Below are 19,014 nucleotides of genomic sequence, written 5' to 3'. Positions count from 1 at the left end.
TCTGTAATACACCATCAGAAGTGTTTATTCTGTGGCAGTGAGAAGAACCCATAATCAGCTGTGAGCACATCAATTATTTAAAACAATTCCAGCAAGTACAGCCCTTGACCTCCCTCACCATCCCCACCCCCCCAACAAAAATACTTTGAGTGATCAAAATTCATTTTCATTCCTTCTGCTTCAACACCAAGTATTTGTTCAACTGGGTTTGCTGTCGTCATCTAGGAGGGGAAAGAAAAATTTAAGTAAAAAGAGCTTGGGCAAGACAGTGAAATTTTTCCTCAGCTCTATCAACAGGATGTCCTTTGCTCTGAAATACTGCAGAAATCACAGAAGTCTTATAAAAGTTATCCAGTCACTGGAGCACTGAACACTTCAGAATCTGTGTCGCTTGCAAATCCTGATTTCTTTTTGGCAGCTTTTCTAGATAGGAGAGTGATGGAGGAATCGAGTCCGTGGGCAGGTCCACACCTTTGCAGTCACACTAAAAGGATGAACTGGAACACAAAAAGAGAAATAAAGACAGTGTAAGAAATGTTGTCTGACAGGGAAACTCCTGTCCCATGAACACAGAGTTATGTAGAAGAAACCCCAAACTTAGCCCTAGTTCAGTACAATCAAATCAGCCATTGGTCACTGCTGAATTATGTCCCTGCTTGACACAGATGTCGCACACTCACATTCCTGTTAGAAACATCAATTTTAAGCCTGTTATGAACATAATTTGTTACTGATGGGAGCTAAATGAGTGGTTGATGTCTCCCTTTGGGTGGCCCAGCAGAGGGGCAAGGAGCAGCCCACCCCTGGCTGTTCAGGGGATGGAAGATCCCCCATGTCCCTGCCTCTTGTGGGGAGGGGGAGAGGAGCAAACACAGCTCCTGGTTCTGCATTCAGGGCACATCCCCACCGCCTCATTACCATCAGGGAGCCTGGACCCATCCGCGCTTTCCTTACACAACCTCCTCCTCCCCCGGGAATTTCTAATTCCGCCATGGTAATTTGTCTGGGGGACTCTCGGCAGCCTGCTCCCCTGTCAGAGAGGAAATTTGCTTTATTAGACAACATCTCGGAGCAGTTAATCCTGCAACTTTATTTTAGACCTTGAGAGGTCAATGCATAATTTAGAGGGGTTTGGATTCCGTTCTGATCGCTTCTTGCTCAAAGACAACCTCAGTTACAGGAGCTCAGCTTTCCCAAAGCTCTGCTTTCATCGTCAGCTCTGCTGCCACGGGCCCTGACTGCCCTGCCTGCCCCACAGGGTCACATCCTGGCATTCCCATTTCCAGGGCCATGGGAGCAAACTGCAGCTGCAGCCCCCCTGCAGCACTGTGAAACTTCAATCAAAGCCTGCAGCACAGGAATCCCGCGCCTTACAGACACGGTCTTGCCCAGCCACAGCCCTCTTGCCTTCAATAATTGTTGCATTTTTGCTGCCTGTGTTTTGCTGGTCTGTAAGAATCCCAACAACGATGTGGTCAGTGACATAAAAAGGCATAAGAAAGCAAAGGAGATCATTTCCAGGCAGTTCACAAAGGCTCCTCTGTCACACGGCGGTGCAGAGAAATTCTGTGCTGGTGGGTCCTGTTACAAGTGGAGGGAGTGAACCTGGAAATAATGTTATTTCATCTTTGTGACACATAAAGAAGTCAATTCAAATGTCAGTTCTCAATGGAACACGAGATCTCTCAGAAATGTGAGGCCCATTCAAACCTAAAAAATAAGAGTGAGGTATAAAAATATCTGGTGGATTTTCAGGACATGGTGCCATTACAGAGCAGAGAGCTGGAGAGATGGACTTCTTTCTAAACAAAAAGTTAAGAACAAGAAATAATTTTCTGGATTCTCTAGTGTTTGTCTCATTTCCTTGAAAAGCTCCTGAAACCAGTGTCATGTTTATTCAGCTTTTAATCAAGAGTGAGGCAGTCCTCTTGTAATTAAAGCTGAGCCAGTTTTAATGCATTTTAACAGCTATAATTCTATCAAATGCTCCATTTAGATACTCTTCTCTGACCAAGCTTTACTTATCCAGAGCTCTCATTATTCCAGTCATCTGTGGTGTTGCCAGTGCTCTAAGATAAGGGAGTGTGGGTTTCTATGTTACATACAAATACACGTGTTTACCACTTGCAGGTCTGAGGAATGACCTCCATCCGGGACAAGTAAGGAGTTTCTGCCCTGCCTTGCTGACCTTGCCCCCACAGCTCTGAGAACCAAGCACAGTTCATGTCACATTTCTGGTAAACCACCCTTTCATTTCCCTGCGGGCACAAAAAGCAGACATTTAAAAGCGAGTGTGTGTCTGATCTAGAGATACACAAGGCAGATATTCAGGAGCGAAGATACGTATGTCATACATGTTTGTGTGATACACAGGGGCTGTGTTTGTCCTTTCAACTCCATAAAAGTCTACAGGAAGGCTTTGTGCTCCAGCACACTGTTTGTGTCCAGAACACTGAAAAAGGTAATTAAAGGTACTTTTCTGCACCAGTTTGCAGACTGAGACCCTAAATGACTCAGCCAGTGTCTGAGGTTTCAAAAGCAGACAGGAGCTCAGCTGTCAATACCAGGCCGCAGGCAGCGCCCGCTGCAAGGCCTGCTGGAACATGAAAGGATTTGCAACCCGAAGCGGGAAAAGCCCAGCGCATGACCAACCTCCGAGTGCAGCGAGAGACGTTCCCATCCTCTGCCCGCGTCCGGACAGCCTGCGGTGTGTCCGTGCGGGGCCCGTCCGTCCCACGCTGAGCTCCCGGTGCCCCGGAAGGGCGGAGCGAGGCGCGGCGCGGCCCCGGCCGGGGTGCAGGAGGAGCGGCCTGGAGCCGCCTGAGGGGCTCGGTGCCGCTCCGCCGGCAGCGCGGCCTTTCCAACGCTTGTCGGGCTTGGGTTTGGGGCTTTTTATGTATTCTCCTGTGGTTTGTCTGGGTTCGCTGGGAAGGGCGCGGTCCGTGAGGTCCTGTCCTGACGATGCCGAGGGAGCCGGAGGGTGCGGGCGGGCAGGGATGCGCCGGGCCGGGCGCCCCCGGTGCTAGCGGACCTTCTGCAGCTCCTGGCGCAGCCACGAGGGCAGCGGCTGGCCCAGGCTGTGCAGCAGCTTGGACAGCTCCACGTTGTGCTCGCGGTAGTAGCTCGACAGAAACGCTCGGGACTGAGAGGGGGGAGAAACAAACCAAGATCAGGTTAAAGGAGACTCCCCCCACACACACAAATTGGCTCTCACAGGGGGAACTCAATGCCCTCTCTTCCAAAGCTCGAGTTTCTGATTTTTAAAAACATCAATCCATTGAAAATACAACAAAGGGGGGAAAGTAATCAGTGTGTTTATTTAAGGTCGGTATTTAAACTGCTCCCATAAATTTCTGAACAGCCCTTACCTCTTGGTCCATTGGTGGGTATTTCCGACCTTTGCTTTTCCCCAGGCACTTTGTTTTCCCTCCTTCCAATAACTGGCACCAGAAGCCTTTCTGAGGGTCAAACCTGTGGAGGATCATATCTTTTAAAAGACCTTGCTACAGAAACATTTCCTGGCTACTGAGACATCAGTGTTAGCCCAAAATTAATGCTGCACACATCTCCCTGGATGACTGGAATTCTGAGGACAGAGGGGGCAACCTGTATAAACTCTGGGGATTCATTTTTTCCCACAAATCTGCCTTGGAAGTGTCTAAAGGCAGGAAGTTTTCCCCACGACCTGCACTGGGTAATTTTTGTTGTCCTTGTCCAGCCCACAGGGTGATGTGCAGGTCTCCTGAGGAAGCGCTGCTTGGGTGCTGATGATTTCACCTTCCTGAGGAAGAAGCTGGCTGCTCCCTATCACTGCATCTCAATACCATTTTCCTTCCTAGGGTGGCATTGTAGCATAAACACTGTCTTAGCAGCCTTATCTGAGCCCTGCCATTTGATTGTGGAGTCTGAAATGCAGAGATAGAAGGGGTTTGGATGAGGGCTTGGAAACGGGCTCGCTGAGGAACGAACGGCACCGCGTGGCGTCGGGTTTGGAATTTACTGCTCTGGGACTGGAAGCAGCCATAAAACATCCAAACACTGCTCTTTCCTGCTGCTCAGCAGATGTTTGAGAGGGATGAAAGATAATTGGCTGGAGCACAGAGTTAATTAGTTACACACCACCTTTCTGCCCCTGCCCTGTCCCTACAATACGGATGCAGAAGTGAGTGAATTTCAGGAGAAGGGTGAACCTTCTCCATGGGTTTTTTCTTGCCCAGCCTATTAATGCAGCCAGACCTTTGTTTCCTAAATTGTCTCTGCAGCTGTATCAATTAAAAACAAATAAATCATTGATTAAATGGGTATATTGATGATAGATTCATTTCTGCTTTGGCCTTTCCCATCTGCTCCCTGCATGGTGAAGTGCTTTAGCTGCCTTGCATTGATTTCCCAAGAGGAGCAGCAACATCATGTGCTGGGTAAAAGGGAAACTGCAAAACTGTGCCCCAAACAATCCTTCTGCCTCAGAAGCAGCTTATTGAACATTATGATGTGCAAATTTGGGAAGGGGGAAAGAGGGTGAGACAGTTCAGGCTGAATTCAACCCTCTGTGTTCAGAAATCACAGAACTCTCAGGGCTTCTGTAAATGTAATTGGGCACAGTGGAGGTATTTATTTAAAAATAGTGATAGCCCTAAGGCTGAAGCTGCAGGGGAGCGTTTTAGAGCTGTCAGCAGCAGGCCTTGGAGGCCTGGTTATCTCCCCTTCCCTGCAGAGGAAGCCTGCGGGAGAGGCAGGGTTCTGGCAAGGCAGCACCTGATGCCAGAGGCAGGGAATGCCTGGGAGGGCAGAGCCAAGCAATGCACCACGAGGATCTCTCTCTCACTCTGTGACAGAATGTAGCAGCCCTCCGAGGGAGAACACTTTCCTGAGCACATCCTCTCATCCTGCCTTCTCCTCCAGCCCTGCCTCTGTGCCCCTGCGCTCCCCTCCCATGGCTCCCTTCTGCCTGGCTTGATTTCCCTCTCCTGCAGGACTTTCACACAATTACTCAGGGTGATGGACTTGTTGCCCAGTGCTGTTCACAGGCCTGGCTCCTTAGGCTGCTTCCTGACACCTTTAGGAATGTGTGCTGTGCAGTGGTTAGGCAGTAATGACTAGGAACCATCCTAGGCAATCTTTTCCCCTTTGACAAGCCCTGCCAGAAAGCAGCTACACACTTTAAAGCATTTTCCCCTTCCATCCCAAATCCATGCAGAAGTGAGGGCTTCCACAGCACATTTGCATTCTTGATGCCTCTAAACAGGGAGTGCATAATTTTATGGATCTGTTTACAATCCATTTTTCCTGTCCAAACCAGTATGAGAGGCCAAATTTCTTCCTGCTGTGCGACTCCATGACTTTAATTTAGTTCCAGCAAGGAAGATGTATGTCTGTGGGTGTGGATTTTAAAAACCCAGCAGAAGGCACTGCAGATGTGCAGTTGTGAGTTGTTCAAGCATCAATAGCTCAGCTCTGTGATCAGACTCCTCCTCCCCTCCACCCTCTTTGGAAACTAGTGACTTAAAAAATTGCATTCTGAAATCCAAAATTCTTTCTCTAGAAAAAGGTTTTGGCAGAGCAACTTCCTTAAGCACTGAAGTCTTACTTTGAACCTGTGATATAAATACTCTGAACCCTGCCAGGAGAGGAAACATTAAATGGAAATTGCAAGCAGAGAGGAGCAGTGTGGGGCAGCTGCAAAGTCTGTGGTTGTGTTTCCCTCAGGACCAGCCTGCAGGGAAGGTGAAGCAGAGGCTTTGCTGCTTCCCACCCCATGTGCTGGCTCGGGGGCTTGGAGAAGCAGTGCCCACAGATGTCCCAGGGCTGGGGCTCTAAGAGAGGATGCTCCTCACACAGGGAGGCTCAGGGCAAAAGCTTCCTACAATTTTCTGCTGGACTACGAGGGGAGAGGGGAATTCAGCCAACTCCCTCCCCTGCAGGAGTCTCAGCTGTACATGGAAATCCAGACAGGAAAATGGGACTGGGGAATGAGTGCTTCTCACCCAGCCTCTGCCATCAGGCTCCATTGGAATGGTGAAGGCAAACTTTCCACACCTGACGCTGCAGGGAAAGAACCCCAGGCTTCTCCAAGTTATTGTTGTCCTGATGTGTTTGTAATTAGTAATGCAGGGATCCTGGTGGGAGGGGATGTGCCCTGGGACCCCACAGGGCAGATAAGAAAGGGAACACACTCACGTTAGGGCTTCAGAGTAATTGTAGTGAGGAGAGACTCCCAGAAACTTCTGCACTTCATCCATCACAGTAGCAGGGTCACTTCTCAGCTGCTGTCCATCAATAATGAGCAACTGCAGGGGTAAATATGGCACTGATTTGGAAACAGGACTAAGGGTAACCAAAAAATGGCATTATTTCACTTCTGTGACAACCTGGATTTAAATTAGCTTCAAATGACTTTGTACAGTGCTAAAAGCATTCATGTGGATGAACCCCTTTTTAGGTTTGCTTTTTACTTTGGGTTGAGTTGGATTTGCATAGGTGGGCACCTTGTAACTCTGTGTGTGCACCTTGTTCAAATGCAGGGGTTAAACCTCCCAAGCCAAACCTGACACTCAGACAACTCTGAGAAAGGAGATAAGGAAAGGATGTAAAATATTGTTGAGGTTTACGATGTGTCTGTTGCAAGTCCTGAGGAGAGAAGGCAGCAGCTCCAGGTGAGGGCAGAGCCCAGGGAACAGGGCATGGGATGCTCAGCACCCTCTGCATGCTCCGTTTGCCAGGACATCGCCCTCTCCTCTGCAGGAATAAGCTGGGATGAGGTGGGCAAGGAGGAGACGTGGCCTGTTGGGTCCCAGGGCAATGCTGCCCTTGCTGCCAGCTCAGCAGCTCTGGGCAGGACTCCTCCCCATTTATCAAAGAGTACAAAGGGCAGAGGAAAGAAAGAAGTAAATGACTGAGATTTCCTCCCTTCTCCTGGAAACGGGATTGACCTGCTTCTCCTCTCTATAGTACAGCTGAGGCTGGATAAAAACAAAAATCAGGATTGCAAGAAGACAGGGCTTCTAATTCTTTTTGTTGTTTGGTTTGTTTTTTTTTCCCCCAGGTCCCTGACAAAGTAGGCAATGCTCAGCTCTGCCTCCTTTCAGCACATTCTGTCCCACCCAGGGCACACTCTGGGCATCCTTGCTGGTGACAGAGCCGTTTCCAGCTTTGCCTGACAGCAGGCACAGACATGAACTGCCATGTGGCCATGTCCTCAGATAAGGAGTGCCCATGCATGTGCTTTGCAGCACTGAAATGTTTGCTTTAGGTTATTTTACTATTTTATTATTATTAGGTTATTATGACTTCAACAATGGAGGTATTCTTTAGACCTATGCATTTAGGTAAATTTTTCATGGCGAAGTTATAAAAGACAATGCAACAAAATACCTGAAGGAAGAGGGGGCAAAAGAAGGAATCTGTGCTCCAGCTCTAAGAAAGGAGAGCTGGAGCACAGATCAAAGACATGCGAAGCTTTCTATGATGGGGACTGGCTAGGGAGCAGGATGACATTTATATTTCTGGTGTGATGCTGCAGCTGCGGCTTTCGCGGGGCGCAGGAGCCTCGGGGCAGCTTCGGGCCGTGCCGAGCCGGGCGGGCTCCCTTACCTGGGCGGGCGGGAAGTGCGAGAGCCAGCGGTGGATGTGCAGCGCGTACCAGCCGGGCTCCCTTACCTGGGCGGGCGGGAAGTGCGAGAGCCAGCGGTGGATGTGCAGCGCGTACCAGCCGGGCTCCAGGCAGCGCCGCTGCAGCGCCCGCAGCTCCGGCGGCGCCCGCGGCCCGCCCGCGATCACCTCGTAGAAAGCGAAGCGCAGCGCGGCGGGGTCCTGGTGCGAGCGCTGGTGCTGCGGGACGGAAACACGAGCCGCGCTAGGGATGCTGCAGATCAAGCTTAAAAACCTTAAAAATCACTGTTTTACTGCCTTGCCTAGGCAGCTGGAAAGCTGACAGTGAGACGTGACCCGGTACAAGCTGCAGCCCCCGGCCGTGCTTTGCTCCTTGCAGAACTTGCTGGCAGGGTCAGAAATGATGTATTTCATGCTGTCCCAGGATTATTAATCCCAGGCTATTTTAACGCCGCATTTAGTGTTTCCTTTACGTGTTTGCCTCTGCCATTTTTACAAGCATGATTATATATTTCCCTAAAAATAGAATTTATAAGTAGTGCAGATTTTGTTATGGAAGGGTGTGGGCTCAGTAAAAGGCAAAGAAGAGCATCCTGGAGTTTCCTGGGGAAAACAACAGGCTTGCTTTTGTTTCCAAGCAGAGAAAAAAGGACACGGGTTCCCACTGATGCCACCACCATGCCCTGGCAGTGGCCCCACTGTGCATTCCCGGGGCGCAGAATTCCATACCTGGTACCAGGAGTAGGCGCGGTCCGACGGGTCAATGAGGATGGTGATGATCTTGGCCTTGGGGATGAGGGAAGCAGCTCTCCTGGGAGCTTCCTCAGAGTGGAAATAGTTGGCACTTTTCTCAAACAGGAGGTCGGTGGTGGTGTTGGAAGGAGTGGGGAAGAATTCCATGTACCTTGGAGGGGAAGAGACTGGTCAGAATGAGCAGCAGCACAACAGGGTCTGGCCCCGTGCTTCCCATTTCATGGTGGGTGACAAGGTGAATTTTCAGACATAATTCTCAAGAAGCAAAATTGAATTTTTCAGCTCAGCCCAGACTGGAGTAATGGGAATGCATCTTGGCTCTTAGGTGGTGCTGGTAATAGCTAAAGCCCTCATGAAGTCTGGTAATTAGGTTTTTCCTGTGATGGATGGGATTTTTGCTAATAACTTCAGTGTCAAAGGGATATCTTTCACCAGTTTGGAGTGAGTTCAGTTTTAGCTGCAGAAAAAAAATTGGGAAAAGCTTCAAAATGTCAACATTTAATGTCAACATTTAAATGTCAAACTGTTTAATTTTAACATTGTTGAAGTACTTCATTTTGGGACTGACACATTTTTGCTTTTGGACGCTTTCAGAATTGCAAGATTTGAATTTTGGCTTTGAATGGTCTTTTCCATTTAAAATTGATTGGATGGATCCTTGTGAAGAGATAAATGGAACGTCACTTCATGAAAAGCCACTTTGGAAGGAACAGAGTGTAAGTCAGTGCAGCTACAGCTATGACAAGACAGAGATGTTACTCATGACAGAACTGCCTCTTGCATTCATTTGTGTGAAAACTCAGAAAATTCTTACTGTAATATCTAAACAAAATTAGGGGCTTGATTAAATGCCCCATCATTACCAATTAGATTCTCTTTCCATCTGATAATTCCCAGCATAACAAATTCATCCAGTAATTAAGGGGATGTCACACCCGCTCCTGGAATTGTTCCACTGTGATTTTCCATGCATTAAGAATGAACACCTCGATTTTGTCATTCTCCTTACCAGTCAATCCCCTTGTGGTAGTTGTTGCCATTGAAGAATTGAACTTCCTCAAAAGTTTTTGGGCTGGGGAGATTGCTGATAATGGAAGGGTGCATCAGAAGGAATAAATAAAGGGCTGTTGTACCTATGGCAATGAAAAGAGGTGCCATTAGGAAATATTAAAAAATTAAAAAAGGACCTTTCACTCTGTAGAAACTTTTAAAAGCCCTCCTTGTGCTCCTTACCTGTTTTCTGGGGTCCTATCACCAGGAATTTGGGCAGGTGGTCACAAGTTTTGTCTCTGGACCAAATATCCCTGTGTCTCTTATCGTCACACGGGTTCTGAAGGACAAAAGGTGGTGGTGCCCATCACACTGGGAATCTGAAACCTCTGCAGGGTCTGAGTGTTCTGCACTGATGCCAGAGCCCTACACTGAGCAGCAACACCCCACAGCGTGTGTACAGTGGTTTTGAATGGCTGAGGACAAGGTTCAGTCATTAGCAGAAAAGAAAAAGAAGGGGGGAAAAAAAATTGGAACATTGATTTAATCAAATTTCCATTTGAGGTTCAGATGGAAGCCTCTGGATGGCTTTGAGGCATTACTTTTTGAGCTGTCAGAGTGGTTCTGGATGCATGGGGCTTAGTGCCAATTTTAATTTACGTGAGAATGCAAAAGGGAAGGGCAAAATAGAAATGTGGGATATTATTCATCTCCTTATCTTTCTCCTACCTATGAATGCAAAATAAAAACCTGTGAACAAAAGGCCCTGCAGAAGAGGTTGGGACTGGCTGCTCTTCAAAGCAGTTACCATACAGATGCTGCTTTTGCAGAGGTAACAGAGGATACACTTTGCTGGTGAATAAAATTAACTAAATATGATGGAGAAAATCATCAGCTGAACAGAATTGCTGCACCCCAGTGAAAATATTGTAGATTTATACTTCTTTTGTAGCTGGGCCAAAAGTTATAGGGGAAATTTTCTGCACCTTTTTGCAAGTGCAAGCCCTAAATAAGTGCACAGGTTTCCTTGGTGCCCTGCTGGATTTAACCCTGTGTAACCACGAGCTCAGTGTGGCTCACAGCATTCCAGGCAGGAGAGGCAGGTACAGGTAACTGTGTTGAACTCACATTGCCGCGCTCGAAAAAGGCTTTTTAGAGGAAAAGATGCTCGCTCCAAGGAGGGGGCTGCAGCAGGAGGAGGAAGAGGAGGTGCTTTACCTGCCACAGCGGGTCGGTCTGCTCGGGGAAGAGCTGGAAGTACTTCTGGGCCAGCTGCACCGGGGGCAGCGTCCGCAGCCTCAGGTTGGTGGAGCTCCGCACAAAGCTGGCCAGGTTGGCAAAGGTGTAGAGGCCCAGGCGGTCGTTGCCGTAGTTGGACAGGTGGGTCATGAAAATGCTGATCTGGGGGCAAGAGGAGCCTTTCAGGCGTGGCACACCACAAATCCAGTTTGCTGTCCCACCCCCCGGTGCTGGCTGGTGTGCCTGGAATAGCACGGCTGTGAGTAAGGGAATAAATCCTGACACGAACGCTCCCAGGCTTTGTGAAGGATGGTATCTCAGCTAAGTATCTCTGTCTTCATTTTCTCCTTAAAGCTGGTATAACTTCTTGTTATCAGCCTTCACGTGGCCACTGCCTTGTAGATCTCATGATTTATTTCAGAGTTAGAATAAAGAGAGTTTATAAGAATAAAGTGACAAATGTATTTCCCAGCGTTTTCTTTCCACGAGGGGGATTAAACTCAGTTTTGTGGCTGTTTTGCCTGTAGATTGTAATTTTTTACTTTTATGAAGATGGCACCAAACTGAATGTTGTCACTTGGCTGTTTCAGTGAGTTCAGTGGCCTGAGCTGGGATGGAGTGACAGTGAAGGCAGATTTGGGGACTGAAGCAGCCTCATTCTGAAGAAATGAGCTGTCAGCAGTGGGGACACCTGGCAACAGTGGGGACACCTGGTTGCCAGTAAATGGTTTGCTCTGCACAGAGATAATTGTGTCCAGGTGAGCCTCGTCTGGGATGATTAGGAATGGGAGGAGTTTATAAAGTCACGTGCAGGGCAGTGGCTGTGCTTTCTTCTTTTGGAAGCTGCTACAGGAGTCGTGTTCAGGTCAGTGCATTTTGAGTTTGTAAATTCAAAATGAATGGAATTGATGCGCTGGAGGGTTTTTCTGGGTGTGTTTTGAGCGATGCCTTGCCCAGCCCAGGCCTGAGGGACAGTGTTTAGGCAGCACCCCTTTGGAGCCTGGGCTGTGGGTCAGATATGCCTCAGATAGGCTCTGAAATACCCCTGTGTGTGTCTCAGGAGGGTTTTTAGCAGTGACCCACCTGCAGAAAAGCTTTCCCTCCTGCAGGTTCCTGCTCTGCCATCCCAGGCTTGTCCCTAGTCCATCAGGGATGCGAAGGCACCAGCTGCCCACTCTCACCCTCTTGCTGTGCCAAGGTGGTGCTTCTTTTCCCCCAGTGCTTGGAAATGTGTCCATCAGTTCGTTAAATTATTAACAAGGAGCTTTTAGTGCTCCTCCAAGGGGGGAGAAAGTGTCCCTCATGGCTCCTCTGCAGTGGGATGGCATTCTGCACACTTCGTGCCACAAAAGGAAATTTATTCTTCCCTTTTATTCTGCTCTGGGCCTGGGCTAAGCAGAGATTGGAAGCTGTACAAGTTGGTTTTTTCTGTGGATTGATTTGGTGGATTCCAGTTCTTGTGTGTTTTATGGCCCCAAGTGTTTGACATAAACAGAGCGACTCTTAAAATTGCCCTGAACTTGGTGCATGTCCCTAAGTACTACCCCAGAAACCATAAGGAAGGTAATAAATCATCCTCTCCTCACAAAATAAACCCCAGTGAACCCAAACAGATCCTTGCTAGATCATCTCCCGCAAATGTGCAAAGTTCTTCCTGTAAACTGTTTTAAAGTGCTGAAAAGGAAAACATTTGTAAGGAATGTTGCTGGAGAATATCACCTTGTTTCTGGAGCATTTGTTTGATGAGTGCTAAATGACATTTAATGTTATTGCACCAAATGAAGTATGCAAGTAAATCTGTGTGCTCCTTGTGCTTTGTTTACACTTGAAAATGGATGAGATTGTTTTCAATGTTAAAATGTACTTGTAGGAGAAGAGTATTAGCTTATTCTAGGAGTTTCATTTTGCTGCAAACCAATTTAAAAGACCCAGTCAATCGCTCTTCATGGAGTCAAAAGATCTTGGACACTCTTTTGACTTCTTTTGCTCCAGTGGTCTTTTTGGAAGTGAAAAAGCCCCAGATGTGATGCATTATTCATGGAGTAAAATGGGATTTAATTCTTTGCTGTCTACCTCCAAATCACTGGGGATGAAAGGTGATGGGTTTTAACTGCTCACTTTAGAGCATGGATGATCGCAGATTGTTTGCAAACGAATGGCAGGACCATCGCACCCTCTCACTGTGTGCTTTTTGTCCCTAGGGCTATTTCACATCACTTACATCTAGAATTTAGATGTACAGCGTTTTCTCTATTTGGAATCTCGTTTTCTCTATATGGAATGTTTGTATATGCAGGCTTGTGTTATAGAAAATGAAACCTACAGTAGTTAGTAGAGAGAAACAAAGGGCTTTAAAAAAAAAAACTATTTGAATAGAAACCAGTGGCTTGACACTGTATTCTCTACTCAGAGTTTGTGTGCTTGCTCTGGATGCACTGCCCTATTAATTCAGAGTAAAGAGCTTTTTTCCTTCTGTAACTGCCAGACTTAGCACAGCTTTACCTAAAAGCGCTTGGTTTTGGACAAAGATGAGCCACCTGCCTCTGGAGGGCACAGCTGCAGTGCATCACAATCTCAAGGATGGCAATTCTGGGTTGGGAATAAAGGATTGGCTGATTCCTTTCTGTTGCTATCTGAAACTCTCCCTAGCCATCGATCAAGCACTTGCAATGAAAAAATCCATTAGGAACCTTAGGTATAAATGTGTTCCACCTCATCTTCTCAGCCACTGCACAATTAAATAGGATCAATGCTCCCCTTTAGGTCCTTTCCTCCTGCTGCCTGGCCTATTGCTGGAAAGCCCAGGAGCCAGAGCTGGGTGTCATGTGGGAATTCCACTGTTCTGAGAGGAAATGGATGCTTAGCGTCTTTAGCTTTTTTAAATAAGGTTTGCCAGAAGGGAGGAATTAATGTGGGGATTCTTCTGCAGCTAGGGGGAGGCTGGGAGGGAGAATTTTGTGTTGACAAAGCACTAATTTTAATAATGACAAATGGCTTCTCTAGAATTCAGCACTATTCATATTCATGACCCTTCTGCTGCTGAAGCAAAATCATTTATAGGCCTGAAAATCGCACTTTTTTTTTTTTTTTTTTTAGTTTTGCTCTCTTTCCACTCTGCACATCTGTTTATAATTTAATACTCTTGACAGGATAATCAAATATTTTCCAAATATAATATCTCTAAAGAAAGCAACAGAGTCAGTGTTTGGAGAGAAATATTTTTTGTCTTTGATTGAAGGGGAAACAAAACCACGGAATGGCATTTTATTTCCTGTGCCCATATTCATTACTGTGTCTGCTCTCCACCTTGAGCGCTCCCAGGATGGGAGTTGGGAGCTGCTGTCCAGCAGTGGTGGGAAGTGGCCTTGGGACAGCTGTACAAATGCTGCAGAGCCTCTCTGCTCTTTTAAAATTCCCTATTGGAAGAGCAAAATTGGTTCTCATTTACCCAGGAACGCTCTCTGCTTTTCCATTGTTTAGCTGGCAGGATTAAATGAATTCTTCAGTATTGACAGAGCAATCTTGTGCCTTGTTCCTTTCCTTCTGAGAATACAGTTGCTAGGTTTGATATTTTACTTTTTTTTCCTGTTATCTCTCCAAGTTTTGCTTCTAAAGTAAAGGCTAAATCATGAGCACATTCCACCACAGCCGATCATATACATTTGTGACACCTCATGATGTGTGGGGTCCCAGACGAAGAAAACTGGTTGGGAGGTTCTAATCCATTAGTTATATATATTAGTTATATACTGGTTTTTTTTAAAGCCTGAAAGTAGAAAAAAGAGGGGTTTTACTTTTTTCACAGCCTCTCAAAGCATGTGCTGAGAAGGAGAAAAAAAGTAACTACTGCTTCTGACAAATTTGTGCAATTGGTGTGTAGCTGGATGAGGGTGGAAGATCTGAATGGAAGTTTTATGGAAGTTTTATGGCTGTTCATTTGTCACACTTGTGCAGGTGATCAGCAGCACAGCTAATTGTGCCACTCACGTCTGTGGCCTCAGGAAGCCTTTGCAGAAGTCTACAGCTATTCAATTCTCTTGTTATTTCCATTTTCTAGTGAAATTCATGATACAGGAATTTGTTTTCTTGCCACCTGTGTTTTCTCATTGAAAAGACTTCCTCAGACTATAAACTCTCTCTTAAAAAAGAAAATAAATCTACTCGGTTCAGACTTAAGGACAAACCCAAGTTCAAATTAAGGAAATGAAGCAGATTGCAGGGGTTTTGGATACTGTTGGTTTAGGTCAAGCTGAACAAGGGACATGCAGGCAAAAAGAAGCCCAAAGGATGATGACTTTGGATAAGTTTGTCTGCCATTTCTCTTTAGACGTGGTAAATGAAAATCTGCTTCTACCTGGGCTTGGAATGATGGAGGAATGATGTCTCTCATCCCTGACATGACACTCTGCAATCTCCAGGCCCAGGAAGGAAACATTCCCTGGCATTCCCAAGTTACAGAGCAAGTGTAAACCATTCTGTTTATTCTGAGCACTCCTATAAAAACTAAGAAAGAGTTTTCACCAGGATATTTTCTTTTGAACTGCAAAGAAATGCCTGGCAAGTTACTATAGGCTGGAGATGCAGGAAATTTATCATTTGTTTTTATGGCAGTTCTACTGTCATGTTGCTATCTTAGCAGTTTTCTGACTGCTCTGGGTGATAGTGTGTTCATAAATGATGATTAATTAATCCAGTTTGGTGGCCTACTCTGAGCAAACAAACCTCAGAGTTAATTTAATTCTCCACTCTTGGTTTCAGAGAAAAAAAAAAAGGCAGCGTTTTCAGTTCACTAGAGGATATAATATTCTCAAATCAGCCACTTTCCAATTAATTTGAATGGCAAGCACAGTGAGGAAATTTAGTTCTTGGCCATTTACTTCTATTAAGGATTCATTTTCAATAATCAGAGAGTTCCGAGTCAGCTTGTTTTCACCTGGAAGCCTTGCTCCTCTCACTCGAATAAATAATGGCATGGTGTGTGCATGAAGGTATCGGGTTCTTTCCCTCTCTCCCCAGTACCCCCTTGCTGACATGCAGTCGTTGGCTGCTATTTCTGCCATCACCCAACTTGCTGGGAAGGAATTCTGGTGACATATCAAAATGTGTGGAGTGGAGCAGCAGCTTTCATAAAGCAGGAAAATGTCATGAAAGAAGGAAGAGAGATGTGCTATCCTTGAAATGTTTTCCTGATCCTCTGGGTTTCAAGCTAATTAGTTTCTAAATGTGCTGCTGAAGGCTTGAGTTTCCATGGGATAATATTTCCCTGCAGTAGCTCTGTGCAGCCATGTGGGATGGAGGGGGAAAAATAATGATTTACCACGGGGGGAAAAATATTCAGGACCATGAGGAAGGTCAGGGTTGATTTGTGTGTTTATGAACATTAAGATAAATTGTGATGTAACTTGTTAACGAAACTCCCTTTTAATTTGGCGGAATGAACCTTTCCCTCTTGTCAGGTTGGAGAGGAGCACGTGTGTCCCTGTGGGCTGCACCCTGATAACTGCAGCTCCACAAATATTGACATTTTTTACTGGGAGGTTGCCTGCCTGATTTTTTCTGTCCCCAAAATGTGCTGAGATGCTCAGCTCACAGAGCCCTCAGCAGAACCGCACTGTGAATTACTTTTGGATTGCAGCACATTTCCTACAATGCCCAAGGTTATTTTTTATTCTTTCTATTACTATGCTCAGAGAAACAAAGCAAATAAAAAGAAAAACATTACCAGCACTCAAGATGTTCCATAATAACATTCCCAAATCTCTTGTGGAAGGTATAAATTAACCCCTCTCTGTATTTGCTTTTAATATGCCAAAGCAATAACGTGTGATTCTCCTGTCTCTGTGATGAGAGGGAGCAGGGAACAAGAATAAAGTCTTCCAAGTGTGGCACATGCAGGATGTGGAGAATGCAGATCCAACAGGCTGGGAATGAGCAAAAGCCCTTTAGTCATGGGGAGAGTTTAAAAATGGAAATGCCTTTAAGTGGCCCTCAGAATTAAAAGCGTCCCATGCCACTTCCCAGGGAGTTGGAATAATAATGTACATTATTATGGGCTGCCTGTAGCTTCTGCTGAGGGGAGTTCAAAGTTACCTTTCAATCACAGGTCTGATTTCGGTCTCGACAACCAAATTCCTGTGAAGAAAAGCTAATCTTCCTGAAACTCATCTGCCACGTTTCACCTCTGCTTAAAGCTTCTTAGGGGTGTTTGATTGAAGTGGGAAGAGAAGCCTGAAGTGTTTAACTTCACCCTTTTTCTGCTGCTTTTCCATTTTTAACCTGATCTGTCAGTTGCAAATATACTTTGGTGGCTTTATGGGCCAAATGCTGTGCAGGGTGTGCCTGACTCTACATCCTATGTGGGGAGGCAGGTGTAAACCTAGAATAGGGAGGGTTATGCATATAAAAATAGGGAGAAAAATTACTTGTGCCCATTTTGATGGTGGAACTACGGAAAGGAGTCAGTGGGAGATGGAGTAAAAACACCCTGTGAGAGGAAGGGGAAAGGAAGAGTCAGTGCTGATGAATTCCTGTGAGAGAAAAAAGGGTGCTGCAGGAAAGGGGTGCCAGGATCCTGGGTTATCCAAAAGCTTTTCAAGATGAATGGGTAACGGGAAAACGTCTATCCTATTGGCAAATAAATCCAATTCACTGACTGCTCAACCAAGCCCGTGGGTGTTGCTGCTTCTCCTCAAAGCCCCACACACTCATTTTTGCTGTAGGCGCCTTTTGTGCTGTCACTTGCCGGCTTAATAAAAAGCTCTCCGGTTTAAGGAGGTGTTTTTTAGGAGAAATGACTCTCTCGCTGTTGTTGGTGGAGGCAATAATATTTAGGGCTGTATTTATTAGCTTATCTTGGCTGTTAAATGTTTATGGCTGTTGTTTATGGCCTGTGGAGCAGGGGAGGGAAGGAAAGGAGCCATCAAACAGATAGTGGGAGACCTTGTGGCTACTCAAGAGGTGATAAATAGAACAGTTTGTAAAAGCATTAAACATGTCAGGCGCTTCCCGCGAGACTGAATGAAGGGCAGGGTCAGAGAACCCACTCGGTTTTCAGTCTGACATTTGGATGTGGAAAATCTCCCTGAAAACTTCAGCACCAATGGAGCTCTCTCTAACTTTGCCTATGAGAAACCCTTTTTTTTTTTTTTTTTTTAATTTTTTTTATTCTGCCTCTGAAAGCTTTAACGTTTTGGGGACTTGGTTACAAATGGGTTGCCTTTAATTCTGAGTTTTCACAGGTTACATTTGGAAGCAGAGAGGGATTTGCTCTGTTCATCCCATTTGCTCTCTCCACCTCCTGTTCTGTGTTTGGTCATGATAGCAGATGATGGGAGCCTGGGAAAATAGCACAGCTTCCACACCAAATTCCCTTTCCAAAAAAAAAAGCAGGCACCTTAAAGCAGGCTGGTTCTACTGCTCGTTTCTCTATGGAGTGTGGCAAAACCAGAAGTGCCTGGAGAGTTGATGGGAAGAGGTTGAAAAGAAAACCAATGTGGTGAAATGAACAGTGAGGGAGGGAGATTGTAAGAACATATTCTGTGAGAAGAAAAAGTTATTCTAAAGCACAATTAAGCTAAGCAAATAATGAGCGGTAGAATTTTGAAAAGGCTGAAAATAACTGAAATGTTGAACTCCTTTGAAATGGCGTAAGCTTTCTTTTTTCATCTTATATAACCCAATGAAGCAAATGTTAAAAAGATATCTCAAAGCACTGCAAAAAGTTGTAAAGAATTGAGAAGGTTTAGGAAGAGAAAAAAAATCACATGATGCTGTTCAACGCGGTTTTAAACAGAAAATAAATTTTTACAAGTTTCAAGCTGACTTTGCTGCTGGAGCTGTGGGATGCTGCACACCTGCAGAAAACCTAAATATTTTGTTCATAATGCTGATCAGAACCAGAGAATTTTCTAGCATATTTACATAGCTGGGTGGTGTTACTTTCCCATTAAGGACATGGTGATTTTCTTTTAAGATGCTCTTTGATATTGCACCCCTGTCTTTGAAGATACATCATGAGCAGCAATGGACTTTTTGGAGTATTAATGTGTTTTCTTGGCTTAAGATCTACCTATGCTTAATAGAAATACTTACGCTGTTACAAGAATCATAGTGTTGGGACAAGTTTTATTTTGCTATCAAAATTAGATTGGGCACAAAACCAGTTTTGTAAAGCTTTTTTACATTTTGGTTGGTTGTAGCTTTAGATGTAATTTTCCCCTCTTCCCTTATTTCTAGTGAGTGTGGTGGTTTTGCTGCTCTCTTTGCTGCTGTGCAAGTGCTGATGCTACAGCTTTTGGGAGGTCTGTCCTAATTAAGATTTAGTGACTAACTGGGTTTTGATGTTTGTCAAACCACATAGTAAATAACATCAAAGATGATTATAACTTAACTCTGATTGAACAGTCAGCTTTGGTCTGGCAAGGG

At 45.7% G+C, this 19,014-nt stretch overlaps 1 protein-coding gene across 2 annotated transcripts in view; it reads right to left on the bottom strand.

Annotated features, from left to right (window-relative positions):
* Nucleotides 1-19,014, bottom strand: part of LOC102065129 (N-deacetylase and N-sulfotransferase 4) — a 62,962-nt gene continuing 43,948 nt past the window's right edge. The window contains exons 7-15 of one of the 2 annotated variants that reach the window (XM_074542074.1): nt 10,570-10,752; nt 9,595-9,691; nt 9,371-9,494; nt 8,338-8,512; nt 7,591-7,827; nt 6,178-6,287; nt 3,369-3,471; nt 2,653-3,142; nt 1-497 (exon numbers count right to left, since the gene is read on the bottom strand). In XM_074542074.1, coding sequence (XP_074398175.1) covers nt 3,023-3,142; nt 3,369-3,471; nt 6,178-6,287; nt 7,591-7,827; nt 8,338-8,512; nt 9,371-9,494; nt 9,595-9,691; nt 10,570-10,752 — 1,149 coding nt within the window. In that variant the 3' untranslated portion in view covers nt 1-497; nt 2,653-3,022. The remainder of the gene's footprint in view (nt 498-2,652; nt 3,143-3,368; nt 3,472-6,177; nt 6,288-7,590; nt 7,828-8,337; nt 8,513-9,370; nt 9,495-9,594; nt 9,692-10,569; nt 10,753-19,014) is intronic. The other variant, XM_074542075.1, reaches the window with a different exon arrangement.

Source organism: Zonotrichia albicollis, chromosome 5 (genome assembly GCF_047830755.1).
Source record: "Zonotrichia albicollis isolate bZonAlb1 chromosome 5, bZonAlb1.hap1, whole genome shotgun sequence".
Lineage (NCBI taxonomy): Eukaryota > Metazoa > Chordata > Aves > Passeriformes > Passerellidae > Zonotrichia > Zonotrichia albicollis.
Note: the sequence above shows the minus strand (reverse complement) of the source record. Positions and strands in the feature narration are given on the sequence as shown.